Source organism: Ochotona princeps, chromosome X (genome assembly GCF_030435755.1).
Source record: "Ochotona princeps isolate mOchPri1 chromosome X, mOchPri1.hap1, whole genome shotgun sequence".
Taxonomy (NCBI): Eukaryota; Metazoa; Chordata; class Mammalia; order Lagomorpha; family Ochotonidae; genus Ochotona; species Ochotona princeps.
In genome coordinates this window covers 107525354-107545634 of record NC_080865.1, presented here as the reverse complement: position 1 = coordinate 107545634, position 20281 = coordinate 107525354, and the positions used below count along the sequence as shown (strand labels likewise).

Genomic DNA, 20281 nt, shown 5'->3' with positions numbered 1-20281 from the left:
CATAAGAACCCAGACCTGGAACTGCTGGAGGTTGTGGCATGAGTGGCTGCAAGCAAAGAGTTGCGTACCAACTGCAATAAGTAAAATCGCATTGTAGACCTGTGGGTGACACAATTTAGAAAGTTGCCCCAAGGAGAAGACTCTGCTAACCAGAAGTACAATGACCAAGAGCAAAAGAAGAGACAAAGGCACAATGAATAATACTGAAAACTCCCCTGCAAAGGAGCAAAACCCTATGCCAACCTCAGAGTTAACTGAGGAAGACATCGAGAAAATGGGGGACACAGAATCCATAAGATTCATTTTAAAGCTTCTGATCAAAAATGAGAAACTCATGCAAGAGTTCAAAGAATTTAAGGAAGCAATAAAGCAAATCAAGGCTGATAGATCAGAAATGAAGAACACAGTAGAGCAAATTAAAAGTACAGTGGAGAGTCTCCAAAGTAGAATGAAGCAAGCAGAAGAAAGAATTTCAAAATTAAAAGATATTTCCTGTCACCAGGGGGAAGCAAACAAAAATCTGGAAGCAGAGCTGGATCAGGCCAGAAAAAGCATTCAAGAATTGAAAAACACTATTAAGAGGCCAAATGTAAGAGTTATGGGAGTCCCAGAAGGTGCAGAAAGAGAAACTGAGGTTGCAAATGTATTTAATGAAATAATAAAGGAAAATTTCCCTAATCTGGAGAAAAAATTGGGAAACAAGATCCAGCAGGGGCACAGAACTCCCAACAGGCTTGATCAAAAGCGATCTTCACCACCACACATGATCATCAAGCTCTCTTCAATTGAACAGAAGGAAAAAATCCTGAAATGTGCACGTGAAAAAAGTCAGTTGACATAATAAGGAATGCCAATTAAACTCACAGGAGATCTCTCACAGGAAACTCTACAGGCAAGAAGAGAATAGAGTGACATATTCCAGATTCTAAAAGAAAAATTTGTTGGCCCAGGATAACATATCCAGCAAAGCTTTGTCTTCAAAAACAAAATCAACAATAGAAAGAAAAATAGAAATTTACAATGCTCTGAAGTTAAGTAACATGTTACTAGATGAGACAGTCTCCATTGCAAAGCTATTATACACCCCCTTAAATGAAAAGGCACAAAGCAAAATCAACATCAGGAAGAAAAAAAATATTTTAACAACACCATGAAGTTAAATAGCATGCTACTGATAGAATAATGTGTCACTGAAGAAATGAAAAAGAAAATCAAGAACCCTCTTGAAAAATATGATGTGACTCAATGATGTATGAGTCATTGAATAATTTAATCACAAGAAGCTGTTTTGAAGAGATGAAACTAACAGAAAACAAAAACATCGAAATCCATGAGATATAGCTTCCGCTGATTTTTGTTGATAAAATGTGTCTCTTCTAGACAATAAACAGATGGGTTTTGTTTTTTAATCCAGTCTACTAATCTGTGATGTTTGATTGAGCTTAAGCCATTGACATTCAGAGTTCAAAGTATATGGGTGGTACTTTGGTCCTGTCCTTTTAGGAATGGGTTGTTGTTCATTGGTTTAGTTTTCTGTTGTCATTTTACTGGGATGTTTTGCCGTTTGCCTTTGGTTTTGGTAGGTGCTATTCCTCTTCTCTGTCAAGAGAACATCTTGAAGTATCTTTTGTAGGGCAGGTTTGGAAGAGGCATTTTCTTTTGACTTTTCTTGACTGTGGAAGAATTTTATTTCATTTTCAAAGACGAAGGAAAGCTTTGCTGGATATGTTATCGTGGGCCGACAATTTTTTTCTTTTAGAATCTGGACTATGTCACTCCATTCTCTTCTTGCCTGTAGTTTCCTGTGAGAGATCTCCTGTGAGTTTAATTGCCATTCCTTTCTATGTCAACTGACTTTTTTTCACGTGCACGTTTAAGGATCTTTTCCTTATGTTCGATTGGAGAGAATTTGATGATCCTAAGTACATTGTCCTTCAAGGTTTTTTACTTGTACTTCTTTTATTACTTGAAATGATCTCTCAAGATGACTTCTTCCATGTTCTTGGCCTTAAGTCTACAAAATCTACCTGTCCTTTGAGTTTAACATCTTCGACTGGATACTGTTGAATTCTGACTTACAAATGTCATGGTTCAACATGACCAGAACTGATATTTCTCATTTTAATTTTATTTATATAACATTTTCCTTGATTTTATTACTTTAATGTTTCCTTATGTTTATTCCTATGTTGTGGTTGCCTCTCATTATTCTTCAATATGGTTTTGGCTATTTATGGTCTCTTGTGTTTGCAGATGAATTTCTATATCATTTTTTTCCATCTAGGTGAAGATGTTCTTGGGATTCCACACTCTTTCAACACATTTCTTTATATAGCACTACACCAGGGGAGATCATTCTTTTATGCTCCCACTGTTTCTTGAATACAATTTTATTACAGTACATATTATATTTTATTAGTACTTATTTGCTTTGTCTCTTCTTATTAGACTATGAACTTCTTTAAAACATAGGTTAGCGGTGGGTATTTTGCCTAGCTATTATGATGCTACTTGAGACATATACATTCCATAATGGATGACGTGGGTTTGAGCTCCAGTTCTGGCTCCTGGTTCCAGTCCCCTGCTAATGTAGACATTGGGAGGCAGCAGGAATGGCTCAAGTTATTAAGACCCAAAGGAAGCTCCTAGCTGCTGGCATTGATCTCTAGCTGTTGTGAACATTTGAAAGTAAACTAGCTGATGAGAGTTCTGTGTGTGGTTGTGTGTGTCTCAAACAATCAAAAAACAACCATGAAGCAATTAACTGACACAATGGTATATCAGGCTGATCCTCCCAGCATCCTATATGGTCTCTGGTTTGATTCCTACTGCTTCACTTTCAATCAGCTCCTTTCTAATGGCTTGGAAAAGCAGTGGAGGATGACTCAAGTCCTTGGGACTCTGCACCCACATGGAAGACCAGGAAGAAACTCCTGGCTTTGAGCTTTGGATCAGCCCAGCTCTGGCTGTTGTGGCTATTTGGAGAGTGAACCGACGGATGCAAGATATCTCTCTCTCTCTTTCCCTTCATCTCTCTGTAACTGATTTTTAAGTAAAATACATCTAAAAAATAAACAATTGAAAACACACCTTATGTATTCCCAGACCACCAAACATGAAGGTCAGTACATATCAAGTACTTTTAGAAGAAATCCCCATTGTTATTCCAAATGACTGCATCGTACAACTGAGTATAAGGGAAAATCATTAGAAAATGAGATTTATTTCTTTATGAAAAGAAAGTGACACAAGTCGATTCAGAAAAGAATCATATATAATTTTCTGGAACTTTGATATGTTATCTGTTCACTGAACAGAATTTTCTTTCCTTTTTTTTTTTTTTTTGTCACTCTTTAGCATTCAAGTGTTTCACTGTCTTAAACATGAAGGAACCGGTGGCAAGACATTGCTGGTAGATGGATTTTATGCAGCACAACAGGTACTGCAAAAGGCACCTGAGGAATTTGAACTCCTCAGCAAAGTACCATTGAAGCATGAGTATATTGAAAATGTTGGAGAAAGTCACAACCACATGATTGGAGTTGGACCAGTGTTAAATATCTACCCATGGAATAAAGAGCTCTATTTGATCAGGTGAGTACCCAATAAGCATCTGCCAGTGTAAAGTATGTATCATGATGTTCTACTGTAATGAAAATCCCTAAGACCCATATATTCTATTACAATAAACTCTTGCTATCCTATGAATTTTTATTATACAACATTTTGTATTCTTTTTTTAATTTATTTATTATTTTTAATTCATTAATTACATTGTATTATGTGACACAGTTTCATAGGTACTTGGATTCTCCACACCCCTCCCCAAACCCTCCCACCATGGTGGATTCCTCCACCTTGTTGCATAACCACAGCTCAAGTTCAGTTGAAATTCCCCCATTGCAAGCATCTACCAAACATAGAGTCCAGCATCTTATTGTCCAGTCAAGTTCAACGGCTTCTTAGGTATACCCTCTCTGGTCTGAAGACATTTGTATTCTTATAATGCTGATGGGATAATAAATAGGCCAACAACCAAGGAACACTTCGTCTTGGGAAGAAAGATTTGGAAATAGTGTGTTTAAAGTCAAAACACTGTTAAAATGTAAAATTGTTATTATTTTCAGTGATCAAACATCTTGGATATGCAAAGGCATGATGACACAAATGTTTATGTATCTAAGACAAATTATGTGATTCTCTTGGCCAGCATGTCCAACTGTTGGCTGGGTATCATCACTTAGACATTTTGTGGAATCATGAATTTCTCATTCGTGTTATCTGTTATCTTCCTCACTACTTTAAACTGTCTCTCTGTATTTTCTTGCATCTCATTATGATTCCTTGGGATCACTATTTTGAGCTCTTCTCCAGATATTTCATAGATTTGCTTCAAATCAGGATCTGTTTCTGGAGGACTATTTTGGGATTTTGTTGTTTGTTTCTTTGTTTTTTGGAGCCATCATGCTTCCTTTGCTCTTCATGTTTAACGTGTCCCTATGTTGACTTGTGTACATTTGGCACAACAGTTCCACTTCTTTTTGTTTGTTTGTTTTGGTTTTTTTTGTGAGATAAACTTTATTTATTTATTTATTTTTGTTTTTGTTTTTTTTTTTAATCTATTTTATTGTATTGTTGTTGACAATCTTTACATAGTTAATTATAGTTAAAGGAAAAAGAAGAAAAAAAAAAGAAAAAAAAAGGTTCAGGGGGATAGGGAAGTGGGTAATGCTATTATGTCTATATTGTTTCCATCATGTATCTGAGGTAAAGGGGGATATTGAGGGAGCAGCCCCACCTGGTTTCCCGCCCACCCCAAGTCCCGGATGTGGGGCATGCTCTGAGATATGTGCTCAAGTGGTGTTAATAGTTCTCCAGTTATGAATCGCTGCCAGTTTCGCTCGATGAGGTCGTCCACTGATTGATATGGTCCATCATAAAGTCTCCGCTTGCCCCATATTTCACTGCCAACATATAGCTGAGATGAATGATTGACCTGTTCTGTCTTCTGTCTTTTCTTGGTTAGAGTTCTGAGTCCAGCAGTTCGATTGGGGAGATCCCCAAAGAAACTTTGAGGTATTCCCAGATTAGTTTCTTGTATGTTCTAGCAAGCACAGGGCCCGGCAGAGTCCATCACCCCGATCAGCTGGTGGTTGCTATTGCTGTGTTGGTTCTGTTTCCGGTCCCAAGTTGCACTGGAACCAATGGGTGTTGCAGTCCAGTCTGGTTCGGCCCTTACATCAACCAGTAGGAGCTGCAGCCTAGTCGGGGCGACCCACAATAACCCCCACCAGACCGCCCCCTACCCTGGTTTGCCAGTATGTGTAGCTGAAGACCAGTTTGTCCCCCATCCCATTTGGCTCTGGTACTTGTCAATGGGTATTAAAGCTTAGTTCTATCTAACCAACTCAACCATCCAGCCCTCACAGATGTTGTTGAGTGCCTCTCTATCTAGCCACCCCAGCCCCCGTCCTAGTTTTCATGCCCTCCCACGGGAATAGTGACCCAAGAAGGGAGAACCCACTTTTCCCTCCCAGGTCTCTCTGTCCCGGTTTATGCACTCTTTAGGTGGTCCACAACAGTTCCACTTCTTTAATGGAGTTAGTTTCATCGGAAAATACTTTTCTGAGTAGATGGAATGTTGGTGTTGCTTGGGTCGCTGATTTGGCTTGGTTTGCATCTGAGCTCAGAGATGTAACCTCTAACTGATTTCTTCAGCAATAATCATTGTCAGTATTGTCTACAGTTGTTTAGTCAGCATAAGTTTGTGCAAGTAATAGTGTGACTTTGAAGTGGACATGGACTTCTAGAGATGCCTGTCTTCAGTCCCCAGAGAGCTGTGTGTCTATCACACTTGGGCTTTTGATGACTGCAGCCATGCTTTCTGGTATTGTGGGACACTGAGGGAGTTCTCATTTCACTTGAGGCAAGTGTAAGTGATACTAAGGCTCGTGCACCAATAGACATGGCCCTCAGACTGTACTATGTAGACATGACCCCCTCCCCCCAGGTCCTACTATGTACACATAGCTAAGGCTGTGACTTAAAGCGCCAAGAGCCAGTATTCCAGCAGAGGGAGCTATCAAAGATCCCAGGCCCCAGGCCCACAGAGTGAATACAGCTTATACTGGTTACTCACTGGTAGGTGTGGGTCTGGAGCACTGGAATTCAGGTAAGGTTATTCCCCAAGTTCGACGGGGTGGGTTCCGATTATTCCCTCCCTGGCAAGATGGTGTCCCTTGACAAGGGATCTGAAAAAGGAGTAGTGGGCATTGACAGCAGATGGCATGCTTTGTTCTGCCTCTACTGTCCTCCAGAGTTCCCATGCAGTTTGCAGACTTCATCATGTACTGAAGTTGTCCCATCAGTTTCTTCGTCTATAGTATTTTATATTTAGAACCCTGTTCATGGCAAGTTAGCCTCTAGGAATGATTCTCATAACGTGCTGTTGAATTCAGCTTACTAATATTTTGTTGAGGCTTTTCAAATTGTGTTCATCAGGCATAATGATTTCTGTCTTTTTCTTTTCTTGCAGTGTCAGAGTCAAATGGGTTTGGAAGTGTTCTCCCAAAGAGCTAAGAATAAGATGGGGTATAGGCTCTTCTTTAAATGTTTGGTAGAACTTGGCAGTAAAACCATCACTGCTTGGACATTTGGTGGGAGAATTTTTATTGCTGAACCAACCACTTTGCTTATTATTGGTGTATTCAGGTTTTTTCATTTTGTCTTGTTTTTATGTTTTGCTATATTTTCAAGAGATAGTCTTCATAAATTGTATGTGCCTAGGAAATTGTGCATATCTTCTGATTGCCCACCTGTTGCTGTATCATTGTTCTTGGTAATCAAGATCCTTTGTATTTCTGTGATATCAGTCCTACTATCTCCTCTATCATTCTGGTTGTGTCTGGATCTTCCAAGACTCCTTCTGCTGCTGACATTGTCCACTGCCTCATTCCACTTAATTGCATTTGTTTTACATAGTTTATAGTTTCAATCTGTGTGCTCAGTTTCTCAATTTGCTAGTTATTTTCTTTCCTGATCTCATTGAGTTGTCTCCCTGTATTTTCTTGAAATACAGAGCTTCCTTAAAATGCTTGCTTTGAACTTCTTCTCAGGCAGTTCATATAGCTCCATTACTATGAGGTCACCTACTCAGAACTTCTTGTGTTCTTGTGGTGGCATTATGTCTCCTCAGTCTTTCATGTTTCCTGTTGCCTTAAGTGTTGATGTCTGCAAGTTTGAGAGACTAGAGACTTATTTGAGTCTCCTCAAACTGTTTTTGTGTGTGAAATCACCTCACCAGTCAGCCTACCTAGAGATTCTAGGAAGGCCATCTGGCATGGTCCCAGGGCAGGCTTGCTCTTGGGGTCCTGGGGCAGGCTGGCCTGGTGTCAGGGTGAGAAAGTGAGTGAAGCCTGATAACTGGGTCTGCAGTGTTGGTCCTGAAGCTAAAATCCACTGGGGCAGGCCTTTTGATAGAGCCTGTGGATGGACCTGGGGGCTGCCTACATAAGGTAGGCTTGGAGCCCAAATCTATAGGGGCCAGTTTGGCAGCTGAACCTATCAAGGCAAATGCCTGTCGACTAGGGCTGCGAAGGTCAGTCAGGTGCTGGAGGTGGCCCAAAGCCCAGAGCAAGCTGCATCAGCCTGGCAGTGGAGAAACTCTACAGCTCAAGTCCTGTGAGCCTAGTCCAGCAGTCCAGGGACTGGAGCTGCTATGGGCACCCTGGCAGGGAGGGGGCAGCCTGTACACCAAGTCTGTCATTGCAGGCCTGGAGCTCAAGGCTACAGAATCTTGCTTGACACTGGAGGAGGCTAGAGAGCTTAGGCCGTGGATATTGGCCTGGAGTCTGGGGCCATGGGGGCCTGCCGAGCACTGGGGTTTACTGAGGTGGGCCAGGTTGTTGGAGTCCAGGTCAATGCTTAGAGCTCATGTTCCCGTTCTCCCAAACAGAAGGTCTGTCAGTCTGCTATACTTCTTGGGGTTGTGAGGGGACGACATGGGTAATATAAAACTGTCCTTCCTTCCCTCTTCGATGTGTCTTTTCTTATGTCTGTGCTACACCGATATGCTACAATCTCTCACTGGATTTCCAGAGCTCTTGTGCAACTATTTTCATGTGTGGGTAGTTGTTTGATTTGATAATTCCATGGAGAGATGAATGCTGGAGAGTCCTGTTCTGCTACCTTGCTGATGCCTGTGTTTGTTTTATGAAGTATCAGGTTGGATTGCTTTCCCACTTTTCTCAAGGTTTTCTTTTTTTTTCATTATTGAGCTGTAGCACTTATTTATATAGCCTGGTTGCCAGTTCCTACCTAATATGTATTGTAGGAACGCAGTCTCCTAGCTTGTTTGTTTTTTTTTTAATTTATTATTTTCCATGATATAGCTTTATAGGCATGGGGGTTCATCCCTATGCTTCCTTCCCTCCCTCCCCAATTTCCTCTCCTACTGTTTGTCCTTATGTTATTATGAAAGCACAGTCACTCAGTTTTGATACTGTCTTTTGATGGGCAGAGGTTGGTATTTTTTATGAATTATAAATATGAATATAGTTGATCAAATGTTTCTTTGTGATCACTGCTTCCATGATCATGCTATCCCCCTATGTGTTCTTCTCAATGTGTTTTGGCTGTAACTTTCACATTTAGGCCTGTGATCTATCTTAAAACTTTTTTTTCTGTGCTGTAAGATATGGGTGGAAGCTCATGTGTGTTTTCTTGGGATGTGGATATCTAGTTGTTACAGCCCCATTTATTGAAAAGACCTTCCTTTCCCCACTGGTCTGCCTTTACGATTATGTCAGACATCAAACAGCTGTATAAATGTGTATTGATTTCTGTGTGTCTGATTGTTCCCAATTTTTGTTCTTTTTTCCAAGATTGTTAAGCAGGCTGGTGTTGAGACACAGTGGATTAGACTGTGATGTTTGCAGTGCCTACATCCTGTATTTAAGGCCTCACTATTTTGCTTCTGATCTGGCTTCCTATTAATATGCCTGGGAGGGCCAGGGAGGATGGCCCAAATACCTGGCCCCTGCTACCCATGGAAGAGACCAGTATGGAGTTCTCCAACTCCTGATTTTGGCATGGGCCAGCCCTGACTTGTGAGCACTTGGGGAGTGAACAAGCAGATGAAGTATCCTCCCTCTCCTGCCCCAGCTCTCTTTGTCCATCTTGCTCTGTCACTCTGCCTTTCAAGTAAATAATTTTTTTTTATTAATGTTTTGCATTATGTGACAGTTTCATAGGCTCTGGGAATCCCACCACTCCTCCCCCTCCCCTCCCTCCATGGTGGATTCCTCCACCTTGATGCAGTATTACAGTTCAAATTCAATCAAGATTCTTTCCTTGCATATGTATACCAAGCATAGAGTCCAGCTACTTATTGTCCAGATGGGTTGAACAGTTTCTTGGGGAGACCATTTCTGGTCCGAAGTTAGAGCTGGTAGAATATCATCACTGTCAGTTAAGACTCCCAATATAACATCAACAGCAATTTGCAATATTATGGAATTGACATGGTTTTGAGTAACCAGTATGTTAAAAAAAAAAAAAACAAATCCTAATCACAACCTATGATTAGCTCATTGACATCTCAATTTTAGTTTATATACAGGACCGGCTGCTATATACCTTAAAATGGCTATAAGGTACCATTCAGCTGTCTCGTGTCTATTTCATTTTAGCATTTAGCCATTTGTTGTGTTGAAGTATAATTTTGTTGATCTTGGCAGATTTTGAGATAATCTAGACTGGCTTGTAACTCTAACAAGATGTTTGTCGACAATTAAGGTACAGAACATTTTTTTGGGGGGTGTGCAGGAAAAGCCTCAACACCATGGTGAGGAGTGACTAATCTTTGTGTCCCACCCGGCAAGGCATGAGCCAATCCACGCCAGCTCTTTCCTGTCAGATTTCAAGCTCTACTTTCTGTTGTTTGTCTATTTATTTTAGGTTTTTTTTTAAATAAATAAATGTTTTTTAATGTTGCTATAGAGATTCGGTATCTGTGAACCCTTCCGAAAAGGGACAAATGGTAAATATTTGGGGAGTTGAGAGCCAAACAGACTGGATCACAGCTACTCAGCTCTGCTGTGGTAGTGCAATATTAGCCACAAAGTATATATAAATGAATGGATGGGACTGTGTTATGATAAGACTGATAAAACAGGTAATGAACTGTATTTGACTCACAGCCTAGATTCTGGATTCTGTTCTGCACTCTTTGCATGTTCATATATGTTTTAAAATTAGCTTTTTGTTCATATTGAATGTGCATGAGGATTATGATTGAGATTACTTTGAAGCTATTTCACTTTGGTAAGAACAGATACTGAATTTTGAGGCTTCCAACCCATTAACCTGATCTTTGTTGATGTCTTCCTTAATTTCACTCAGTGCTGTTTCCTAAAGCTGAAGACACAGGCTTTATATGCCTCTTGTTTATTTTAGGCCTATGTATTTTTATGTTGTGATGGTATTACAAGTGAAAATATTACTTCCCAACTGTCTCCTGCTCGTATACAGAGGGTCTTCTGATGTTTTTTTCATTTGCATTTTATCCTGAAACCTTGCTACAATCATTTCTTTGGTGTGGGAGTTTGGTTTTGGTTACTTGAAGTTTTCTTCATAGGCAACCATGTTTTCTGAAAACAGGGGCCGTTTTGTCTCTTTATCTACAATCTATATGCTTACTTGTTTTCTTACCTTACTGTGCCGGCTAGCACCTACAGTCCCATGTTAAGTAAGTGTGGTGAGAGCAGACACCCTTGCCTAGTCTGCAATCTTTGGATAGACTGTTCAGTATTTCACCATGTATGATAGCAGCTATAGGGTGTCTGATGATGGCTCTTACATCTTGAGGCATTTTCCTTCCAAGGTAACTGAGAGTCTTTCTTCCCCCTTAACCATTGAAATCCCCCTGTGTCATTTTTCTTCTTTGTTCTGTTAATTCAACAAATTACACTGATTCATTTTCAAATGTCAAGCCAGTCTTCTGTTCCTGAAATAAACTGTGTGTGTGTGTGTGTGTGTGTTGGCAGTGTGAGCCCAATCAGGTACAGATACCACAGAAAGCATTAAATGAAGAATGCTTAAGAAAAAGAGTTATGAGTGGTAATAAAATAGTAACTTTAAGATTTGAGGAAAATCAGTGTTGCAACCTAGGGCTGAGGCAGAATGTCTAAAGGAGGATAAACCTGAAAGTGGTCCACACCTTAGACAAAGAATAGTTCGAGCCACCTAATAACAGAGAAATTCACTGGTTTTGCCCAGAGTGGACCTGCTGTGGAGTTGCTGAGCAAACAACGGGCTACCCTCTGGAGTGGAGACAGAGCAGGCAATCAGCAACTGGTGACACGAGTGTGTAGTAGAAGTCTATGTACCCATAAGAGCAGGTGGCCTTCAGAGCTCATGGGTTGCATAGGATATAGGTCAGAGGTGGGGCAGGAGGCTGTGTGCACGTTATGAAGGTTATGTGTACACAAGCTACAAGGGATCCTGGTTTACTGAGTCAACAGGGCTGTGGAGAGGTTATCACCAGGCTGCTGCTGCAAGGCCATACAGAAACCAGGTCCCAGTCTAGAGACTGGGGCTGACTCTACAAGATGTCTTCACACCCACACCACAGAGCCCCTTGCCGCAGTCAGAAATGGCAGAAATAGCGCTTCTTCTTTCAGTGCCACTCTAGCGCCCCCTTCTGAGAAAGATTAACGCTGAGCTTGCTAAAAGGGAGAAGCACATCAGTAGATTGTTTAATTTTTTACTCACCTCTTTTGGTTGTTTGAAAGGCAGAGAGACAGGAAGAACTTGTATCTGCTGATTCACTTCCTCAAATGCTTGCAAGGGCTGTAGCTGGGCCAAGGCCCAAGTTGGGAGCCAGGAATGCAATCTAGGTCTCCCACATCGGTGACAGGAACCCAGTCACCTGAGCCATCACCTGCTGCCCCCCAGGGTGTGCATTAATAGAAAGCTGAGATCGGGAGCCAGAGTTGCATGTCAAATCTTAGATGGAATACAGATATCTTAACCATTAGGTCAAATGTGCACCCTAAAGTAGTTGGGGTTTTTTGTTTTGTTTTGTTTTGTTTCTGGCTTTTACTTCATAATTTTTGTCAAGAATTTTTATTGGTCACCTGTGAGAATACAGGGTGTATCCCACATGAGTTTGGTCAATTGGCACTGGAAGCACAACCCAGTGCTCAATCTTTTACATTTTGATGCAGATTTGCTTATAGTCAGAGTTACAGAAAGAGAGAGACACACAGACAGAGACAGAGAGGCATATCTTCCACCTGCTGGTCCACTCCCTAAAGAACCACCATGGCCAGGGCTGGGCCTGACCTAAAACTGGAAACAGGATCTTCGTGTATCCCATGTCAGTGTCAGGGGACCAAACACTTGGGACCAAACACTTGGGCCATCTTTAACTACTTCCTCCTGCAGGGAGCTGGGTCTGAAGCAGAACAGTTGAAACTCAAACCGAACATGTATGGGATGCCGGCATTACAGGCAGTGGCTCAACCTGATCCACCACAACGCTGACTCCTTGATATTTTTTATTAAAATATGGGCCCTGTGCTATGGTTCAATTGGCTAAAAATCCTCACCTTGCACATGTCAGGATCCCATATGGGCTCCAGTTCTAATACCGGCAGCTCCACTTCCCATCCAGCTCCCTGCTTGTGGCCTGGGAAAGCAGATGAGGATGGCCCAAATCCTTGGAACCCTGTACCCACGTGGGAGACCAGGAAGACGCTCCTGGCTCCTGGGTTAGGATAGGCTCAGCTCCAGCCATTGAGGCCACTTGGGGAGTGAACCAATGGAAGGAAGACCTTTCTCTCTGCCTCTCCTCCTCTCTGTAAATCTGCCTGTCCAATATAAATAAATAAATAAATAAATAAATAAATAAATAAATCTTTAAACATAAAGTTACTTTTAAAAAAATATTGTATGCTTTGTATATAGGTAGGCTTTTTCAATAAATGGGATGTTGCAATGGTAAAGCACAATGACTTCACCAAAACACACTTGAAAATCTATTGCACATGTTAGCAAAAATTAAAAAGGGAGGGGTGTTAACATGTAAATAGTTATATGTATCTCCCTGTTCCTTAATATTATTATTGAAAGTTTAGTCTAACCTTATTCTCCAAGTTTGAGTATAACCAATGCACTGTGAAGATGTTCCTGGTTTCTAGGGCTTGCACTTTTGGTTTGAGATGTATTTTATCTAACAGTATTGATCTCTTGTGGGTTTTTTTCTTTTTTAAAGATTTACTTATTTTAATTGGAAAGGTAGACTTACAGAGAGAAAGAAATAAAGACAGAAAGATTTTCCATCTGCTGGTTCACTCCCCAAGTGACCGCAACAGCCAGGGCTGTGCCAATCTGAAACCAAGAGCTAGGAACTTCTTCCTGGTCTCCCACACGGGTGCAAGGGCCCAAGGCTTTGGGCCATCCTTGACTGCTTTCCCAGGCCACAAGCAGGGAGCTGGAAGGGAAGTGGAGCATCTGGGGTACAAACTGTCACCCACAGGGCATCCCAGCATGTGGAAGGTGAGGATTTAGACACCGAGCCACCGCGCCAGACCCAGTCTCCTGTGTGTTAGGCACAGCACCAGTGTGTCACGTGTAGTGTGCTACATAATGCTCCTAACAACTCGGTAAGATGGTTACTATTACTCTGAGATTTCAGCTGCAGAAACTGAGACTGTGAGAGATCAAAGAGCTCCTCCAAGGTCATACATGTGACCTGCATTTATAATAATGTTCTATCTGGCTATACAGACAGTGCCTATCATCTTTTGCTTACATCACATTAGCCAAATCCATCAGCTGTGCCTTCCATTCAATCACTGAGCTCTTTAATTGGAAAATCTTTAGTTGGGATCGGTCAGTTGAAGCGTGGGGTAGCTTCATTATACCTCCCTAGATTTTCTTGGCCGATAATGCCTGCTTTATTTTCTTTCCCTTACTTCCAGGCCACTCACGCTTCATGTCAAAGCAGGAAAAAAGAAAAATTACAGAATAGTTTGACATCATTCTGTGCCAAAGTCCAGAAATAGTCTCAGTCTAATCAAAAGAACTTTGCATATCCGTTTAGCTAATCTGCAACAGACTTTGCTGCTTCCTACTACTGGTCTTAGAAAACAGCATCATCTAATATAAAAAGTAAATATTAGACCACATGTTACCTTGGGTAAATTCCAAGCCTTATCATTATGTTCCTTACTTATAAAGTAAGGTATTAATAGCTGTACTATTTATTTTCACAGGGTTATCACAGAATCAATGAGTTACTATATATGAAACCACATATAAACTCTAAGGGTCTATTTCAAGTCCATTATGGTCTAGGGGTGGAGGGCAGTGCGGTGGTGCAGCAGGCTGATCCTCTACCCTGCAGTGCTAGCATCCCATATGGGTGTTGGTTCGTGTCTTGGATACTCCACTTCCCATCCAGCTCCTTGCTTATGTCCTGGGAAAGCACTGTAGGGTGGCCCAATTCTTTGGGATCCTGCACCTGCGTGATAAGCCTAGAAGAAGCTCCTGGCATCAAGTTGGGTCAGCTCTGGCCATTGTGGCCATCTGGGGAGTGAACCAGCGAATGGAAGATCTTATCTCTATCACTCCTTCTCTCTCTGTAAAATCTGCCTTTCAAATGAAAACAAATAACTGTTTTGAACTATATAAGAAATTATGATCTGGAAAATGTTGGCCTTCTCAACAGGTACACACAGGAATCATGAATTTTCTGTTCTGTGCTACTCATAAATTCTGTGACAGTTTTGACCTCTCCAAGTTTCAGCTGCCTTACACATACAAGGATGTTAGTAACATCTTCCCTTTTGCATTGATGAAAGATGTAAATGTAAGAAATATTTGCACAAGTGCTTAATCAGCACTGGAAGTTTCTGGAACTGACAATGGATGTGAGAAACCTGGTAAGAGGGCTGGTGCTGTGGCATAGTGAGTTAAGCTACTACCTGCAGTGCCAGCATCCCATATGGGCACCCATTCGTGACCTGGCTGCTCCAGTTCTAACGCGGCTCCTTACTAATACATCTGGAAAAGCAGTGGAAGATAGCACACGTCTTGGGACCCCTTCTCCCACATGGGAAACCCAGGTGGAGTTCCTAGCTCCTGACTTCAGCCTTGCCCAGCCCTCTCTGTTGGGTCATGTGGAGAATGAACTGACAGGTGGAAGACCTATTTCTATGTCTCTCCCTCTCTTTCTGTAACTTTGACTTTCAAATAAATAAGTTCATTGAAAAGAAGAGAAGGAGATTGGAGAGGTTTGGAAACGACGAGAGAGGAGGGAAGGAGAAGGGAAGGGGAAGGAGAACGGGAAGGGAAAGGAGGGGAGGGGAAAGGAGGGGAGGAGAGAGGAGGGGAGGGAAGGGGAGGGGAAGGGAAGGGAAAGGAGGAGAGGGGAGGGGAGCGGAGGGGAGGGGAGGGGAGGAGAAGGGAAGGAGAAAGGGAAGGGAAAGGAGGAGAGGGGAGCGGAGGGGAGGGGAGGAGAAGGGGAAGGAGAAAGGGAAGGGAAGGGAAGGGAGGGGAGGGGAGGGGAAAGAAGGGGAGGAGAAGGGAAGGGAAGGGAAGGGAAAGGAGGGGAGAAGAAGGGAGGGGAGGGGAGGAGAAGGGAAAGGAGGGGAGGGGAAGGGAAGGGAAGGGAAGGGAAAGGAGGGGAGGGGAAGGGAGGGGAAAGGAAAGTAGGGGAGGGGAGGGGAGGAGAAGGGAGAGGAGGGGAGGAGAAGGGAGCGGAGGGGAAGGGAAAGGAGGGGAGGGGAAGGGAGCAGAGGGGAGGGGAGGGGAAGGGAAGGGAAAGGATGGGAGGGGAGGGGAGCGGAGGGGAGGGGAGGGGAGGAGAAGGGAGAGGATGGGAGGGGAGGGGAGGAGAAGGGAGAGGAGGGGAGGAGAAGGGAGTGGAGGGGAGGGGAAAGGAGGGGAGGGGAGGGGAGCAGAGGGGAGGGGAGGGGAAGGGAAGGGAAAGGATGGGAGTGGAGGGGAGGGGAGGGGAGGGGAGGGGAGGGGAGGGGAGAAGATGACCCTGGTGAGGGTTGTGCTTTCTCACTCTACTCTCCCTCTAAACATTGCTCTTCAAGTTCTGGGAGGAAGGACGTTATATTCTTCCCTTTGGCTGTCACAGGAACCTTGCAAACTAAGTGAAAGTTATACTCTTTTCATTCATTTCATTTTATGTATAAGAAAACTAAGGCCAAACATGGCTCTGGTTATGCCAGGTAGTTGCCCATAATAAATACTGCCCAGTGTCCAAGAAGGACACCATTGGATGCCCATTTCTCTTTGAAAAGAATGTCTTTTGGCAGTATCTGTTGAAGCTGAGCATGTGCATACATTACCACCCAGAAGTTCCATTCTTAAGCTTATATCAAGCAGAAATGAATGCATATGAGAATACTTCAAGAATTTCATGTGAAATGCTTATTAAGAGGAAGACCATGTGTGGATTTCAAGGGTTTTCTGCACCAAAGTAAACTTATCTTTTAATTTAAATTTCCCATGAACTGTGTGGGTGGCCCTCATACATTCACCAAAAGACATGTAATGGAATGCTCACTCTCTGTAACAGTTATGAGCTGGAAACCACTTAAGTGCTTATCAGTGGTAAAATGGGTGATTAAATTGTGATGTGCTCACACACAGCACCAAGAAGGAATTAAACTATGACTAAGTGGTGATGAAGCTCCTAAAATCAATACTAAACAAAGGAAGTCAGATACCAAAGAGTAGTATGAATGTAACCACAGCAGAGAAATTCATCAAGTTTGTGATGCGTGTAATTTTCTGTTACTCTCCTGCCACTTAAGCAAAACTAACACATACATACATAGAAAAAGGTGAATTTGCCTGAGGAGAAAAATCCAGAAATCCACTATCTTAGCCCAGACTATCCAGTGGCTTCCCATGGCACCCAAAATAAAATGCAAAGTCCTTAGCATGGCCTGCGTGTCCACAGATGATCAGCTCCCTCGATGGTTCCTGTGCCTCATTTGCTCCGCTGTTACCCTCACTTTATCAGATCCACCCATAACCTTTTTGCTGTTTTGAAAACACAATGAAACTCCGTTCAACCCCATGACTCTGTAGCTGGTGTTCCCTCTGCCAGGAATACTCCTCTCTCAGCTGGTTGTATTGCCAGTCTCTTATCATACAGGTACCAGCCCAACATCACTTCACCAGAAAGCCCCTTGCTCAACACTCCATCTGAAACAGATTTCCTACACATTCATGAACACACAATGTGGCCTTTTTCTTTATGACTGAAGTTATGTTGTTGTTTATGTATTCATTACTTCTCTTTCATCTGTCTTCCTCAATAGAATGAGAGCTGCCCAAAGTCTAGGATAATGCCTGTTGCACTCATCACTGTATGTTTATTATCTAACACACTGCCCATCATACAGCAGATGCTGATATAAACGTTAGGATTGAATGAATGGGTGAAGATCCCTGGGTAAACTGTCGGCTGGGCTACCACTGGGATTCATTCCACAAAGGAAGATACACTTTTTGAGCATTCATAAACCCTGCTGTCAAAAAAGAAACCCCCTTTAGTATAACCTCTCTTGCCCGCCTCAGCTCAGAGAGGAGCAAGCTCAGGTCTTTGCCCAGAGTGCTTTGAACAATATGGACTGAGTCCATTGGATGGTGCTTTAGACTAAACATCATAGGCTAAATGGACACCAAATAGAGCTTAACTTGCATCCCCTAGCCAGTCTCCAAAGAAAAACAAGATAGGATCAACATGCCCTGGGGCTCGCCTCTCTGACCCTGTATTCCAGCGAGGATGTTGACTCACTGTCACTTCAACTCTGGGACAAGTAGCAAACATAGAGAAGGCCGTGTATAAAATTGTTCAAGAAACAACAGGTGCCTTGATCACGTCTTTGAGATCTTTCTTTCTCCTGATTCCACATCAGGTACAACAACTATGACCGGGCTGTCATCAATACTGTACCTTATGATGTTGTCCATCGTTGGTATACTGCACACCGCACTCTAACACAAGAGTTGAGGAGACCTGAGAATGAATTTTGGGTCAAATTGAAGCCTGGCAGGGTAGGTCCTAAGCTCAAGAGATGGCAAATAAGCTTGATAAACTGAAGCACTGCAGAAATGATACTTACTTAGCATGTCTCACAACATTGCAAAGGAAACATGGAAAAGAGTTCCGAGTGTTCTGATCCTGTCATTCACTGAATGACCAGGAAACAGACCCTGCACCACCTCTAGGCATCAGTGTCTCTATCTGTATGTCAGGGGTTTTAGCTTGACGACCTCTAAAGGTACTTCCAGCTTCATGACTCCATTTTTAGAATCTGGATATTTCCTCTGCATGAGGAACATCTTCAGCTTAGCGTAACACACAAGAAGATAGTATATCCCCTTTGAGAAAGTATAGAATTAGGATTAAAGAGACAGAAAAGAGAAAAAAAAACCAATTACCTGATTTGCTTTGATAAGGAGAACAGTTACTCAAGAAATCTGAGCTCCTCAAGTAGAGGGGCTGTTACCCACTATAGCTGTCATAAATTCCATTTGGTCTACCTCATGATGATATGCACATTAGTTTCCAAAGCTCTGTTTAATTGTGAGAAAGAATGTAACCAGAGAATAACTGGAAACTTTTCTTGTAAATGGTCCCTTCTGATGGTGTTTCTCTCTTTGCATCCATTCACAGGTACTATTTATAGACAACTGGCGTGTCCTACATGGCAGAGAATCCTTCACTGGCTACCGCCAACTCTGTGGCTGTTATTTAACTAGAGATGATGTCCTAAACACTGCTCGCCTCTTGGGTCTTCAGGCTTAACAGCGACAGCATTGTGATTAAGAATACACATGGCACCCTGGTTACCAGAATCTCACATAAGCAGAATAGTAATTGTGCTAGAAACCTACTTCGGATTGTCTCTTTGTCTCGCCTCACAACACAGGAGCTGCCCCTATCTCTGGAAAGGGAAACCTGTTAGGGCGGGGGAGGAGGGTGGCGCTCAGAGTAGCCTGCTGTCAGCTATCTAGTGTGGCAGCTTTCGTCCCTAACAATGTAACATGGCCCTCTTGTTTGATTGTTTTTTTTAAGCCTTTGCATATAATACTGACCAGTCTGCTTCAGAAACACACTCTTCATATTTGCAAGAGATCAATAGCAGCCATTAGAACAGTTAGAAGGAAATCAATTCTAGAAATGACAGTATCTTGATAAACAAGCAGTATGCAGATTTGGTGATCTTGGACACCTTACCACTACCAATAGCTATTGAGGACCCCAAAGAGTCCTTGGGTGTGGGTTATAACTATTGACACTTATTAGACACTTATTAGACATTAAGACAGAAATGTTGAAAACCCAAGAACACAGAAGAACACCCCCCTCAGCTACCAGACAGACAACACATTATCACATGCCATGTAACCTCTGGAAAAGTCCTCTGTACATGCATTGACATGGTAAGAGTGAAAAAAGAAGGTGCCATCTTAGTGTTATTGTAAAAATGGCTTGTAACATACCGACCCATTAGGGAGCCCTCCAGGGGGCACATTTTTTGAGAATTGATGATCCAGAAAACATCTTGGACAGGCATGTACACAGGCCTGTGGATGAAAGGGTTTACCAGAAACCCTAGATGTTTCCTCTAGAGTCTTCTAGAGCTGCAGACACTGTAGCAATTGCTTGGTAGCACAAGCTCAATGATGATGCAAAAATTGAATTCAGCTACAGTGTCAACGATAGTGTTTTAACTCCTTGAAAGAGTTATTTCCATCCAAATCATCTCTCAAGGAGCTAGATGAGCCACAACAGTTGCTGTGGAACAATCAGTTTGGTAATTATGTGATGGACAATTGCAGAAAGTTTTCAGAGACTTTGGAGCATCAGTATGCTAAGTCTTCACATAGACCTTTACACACACAACAGAGCTACCCCACCTGTCCCTGTCACCCTGGCCCCCGATGTACATCAAGACAGAATACAGGGCCCAGCGGCATGGCCTAGCGGCTAAAGTCCTCGCCTTGAACGCGCCGGGATCCCATATGGGCGCCGGTTCTAATCCCAGCAGCTCCACTTCCCATTCAGCTCCCTGCTTGTGGCCTGGGAAAGCAGTCGAGGACGGCCCAATGCATTGGGACCCTGCACCCGCATGGGAGACCCGGAGGAGGTTCCAGGTTCCCGGCTTCGGATCGGTGCACACTGGCCGTTGCGGCTCACTTGGGGAGTAAATCATCGGATGGAAGATCTTCCTCTCTGTCTCTC

At 42.7% G+C, this 20281-nt stretch overlaps 1 protein-coding gene across 1 annotated transcript in view; it reads left to right on the top strand.

Annotated features, from left to right (window-relative positions):
- TMLHE (trimethyllysine hydroxylase, epsilon) overlaps positions 1–19996 on the top strand; it is a 39940-nt gene extending 19944 nt beyond the window's left edge. The window contains exons 5-7 of the mRNA XM_058658521.1: positions 3358–3594; positions 17949–18087; positions 18710–19996. Coding sequence (XP_058514504.1) covers positions 3358–3594; positions 17949–18087; positions 18710–18841 — 508 coding nt within the window. The 3' untranslated portion in view covers positions 18842–19996. The remainder of the gene's footprint in view (positions 1–3357; positions 3595–17948; positions 18088–18709) is intronic.
- The last annotated feature ends 285 nt before the right edge of the window (positions 19997–20281 follow it).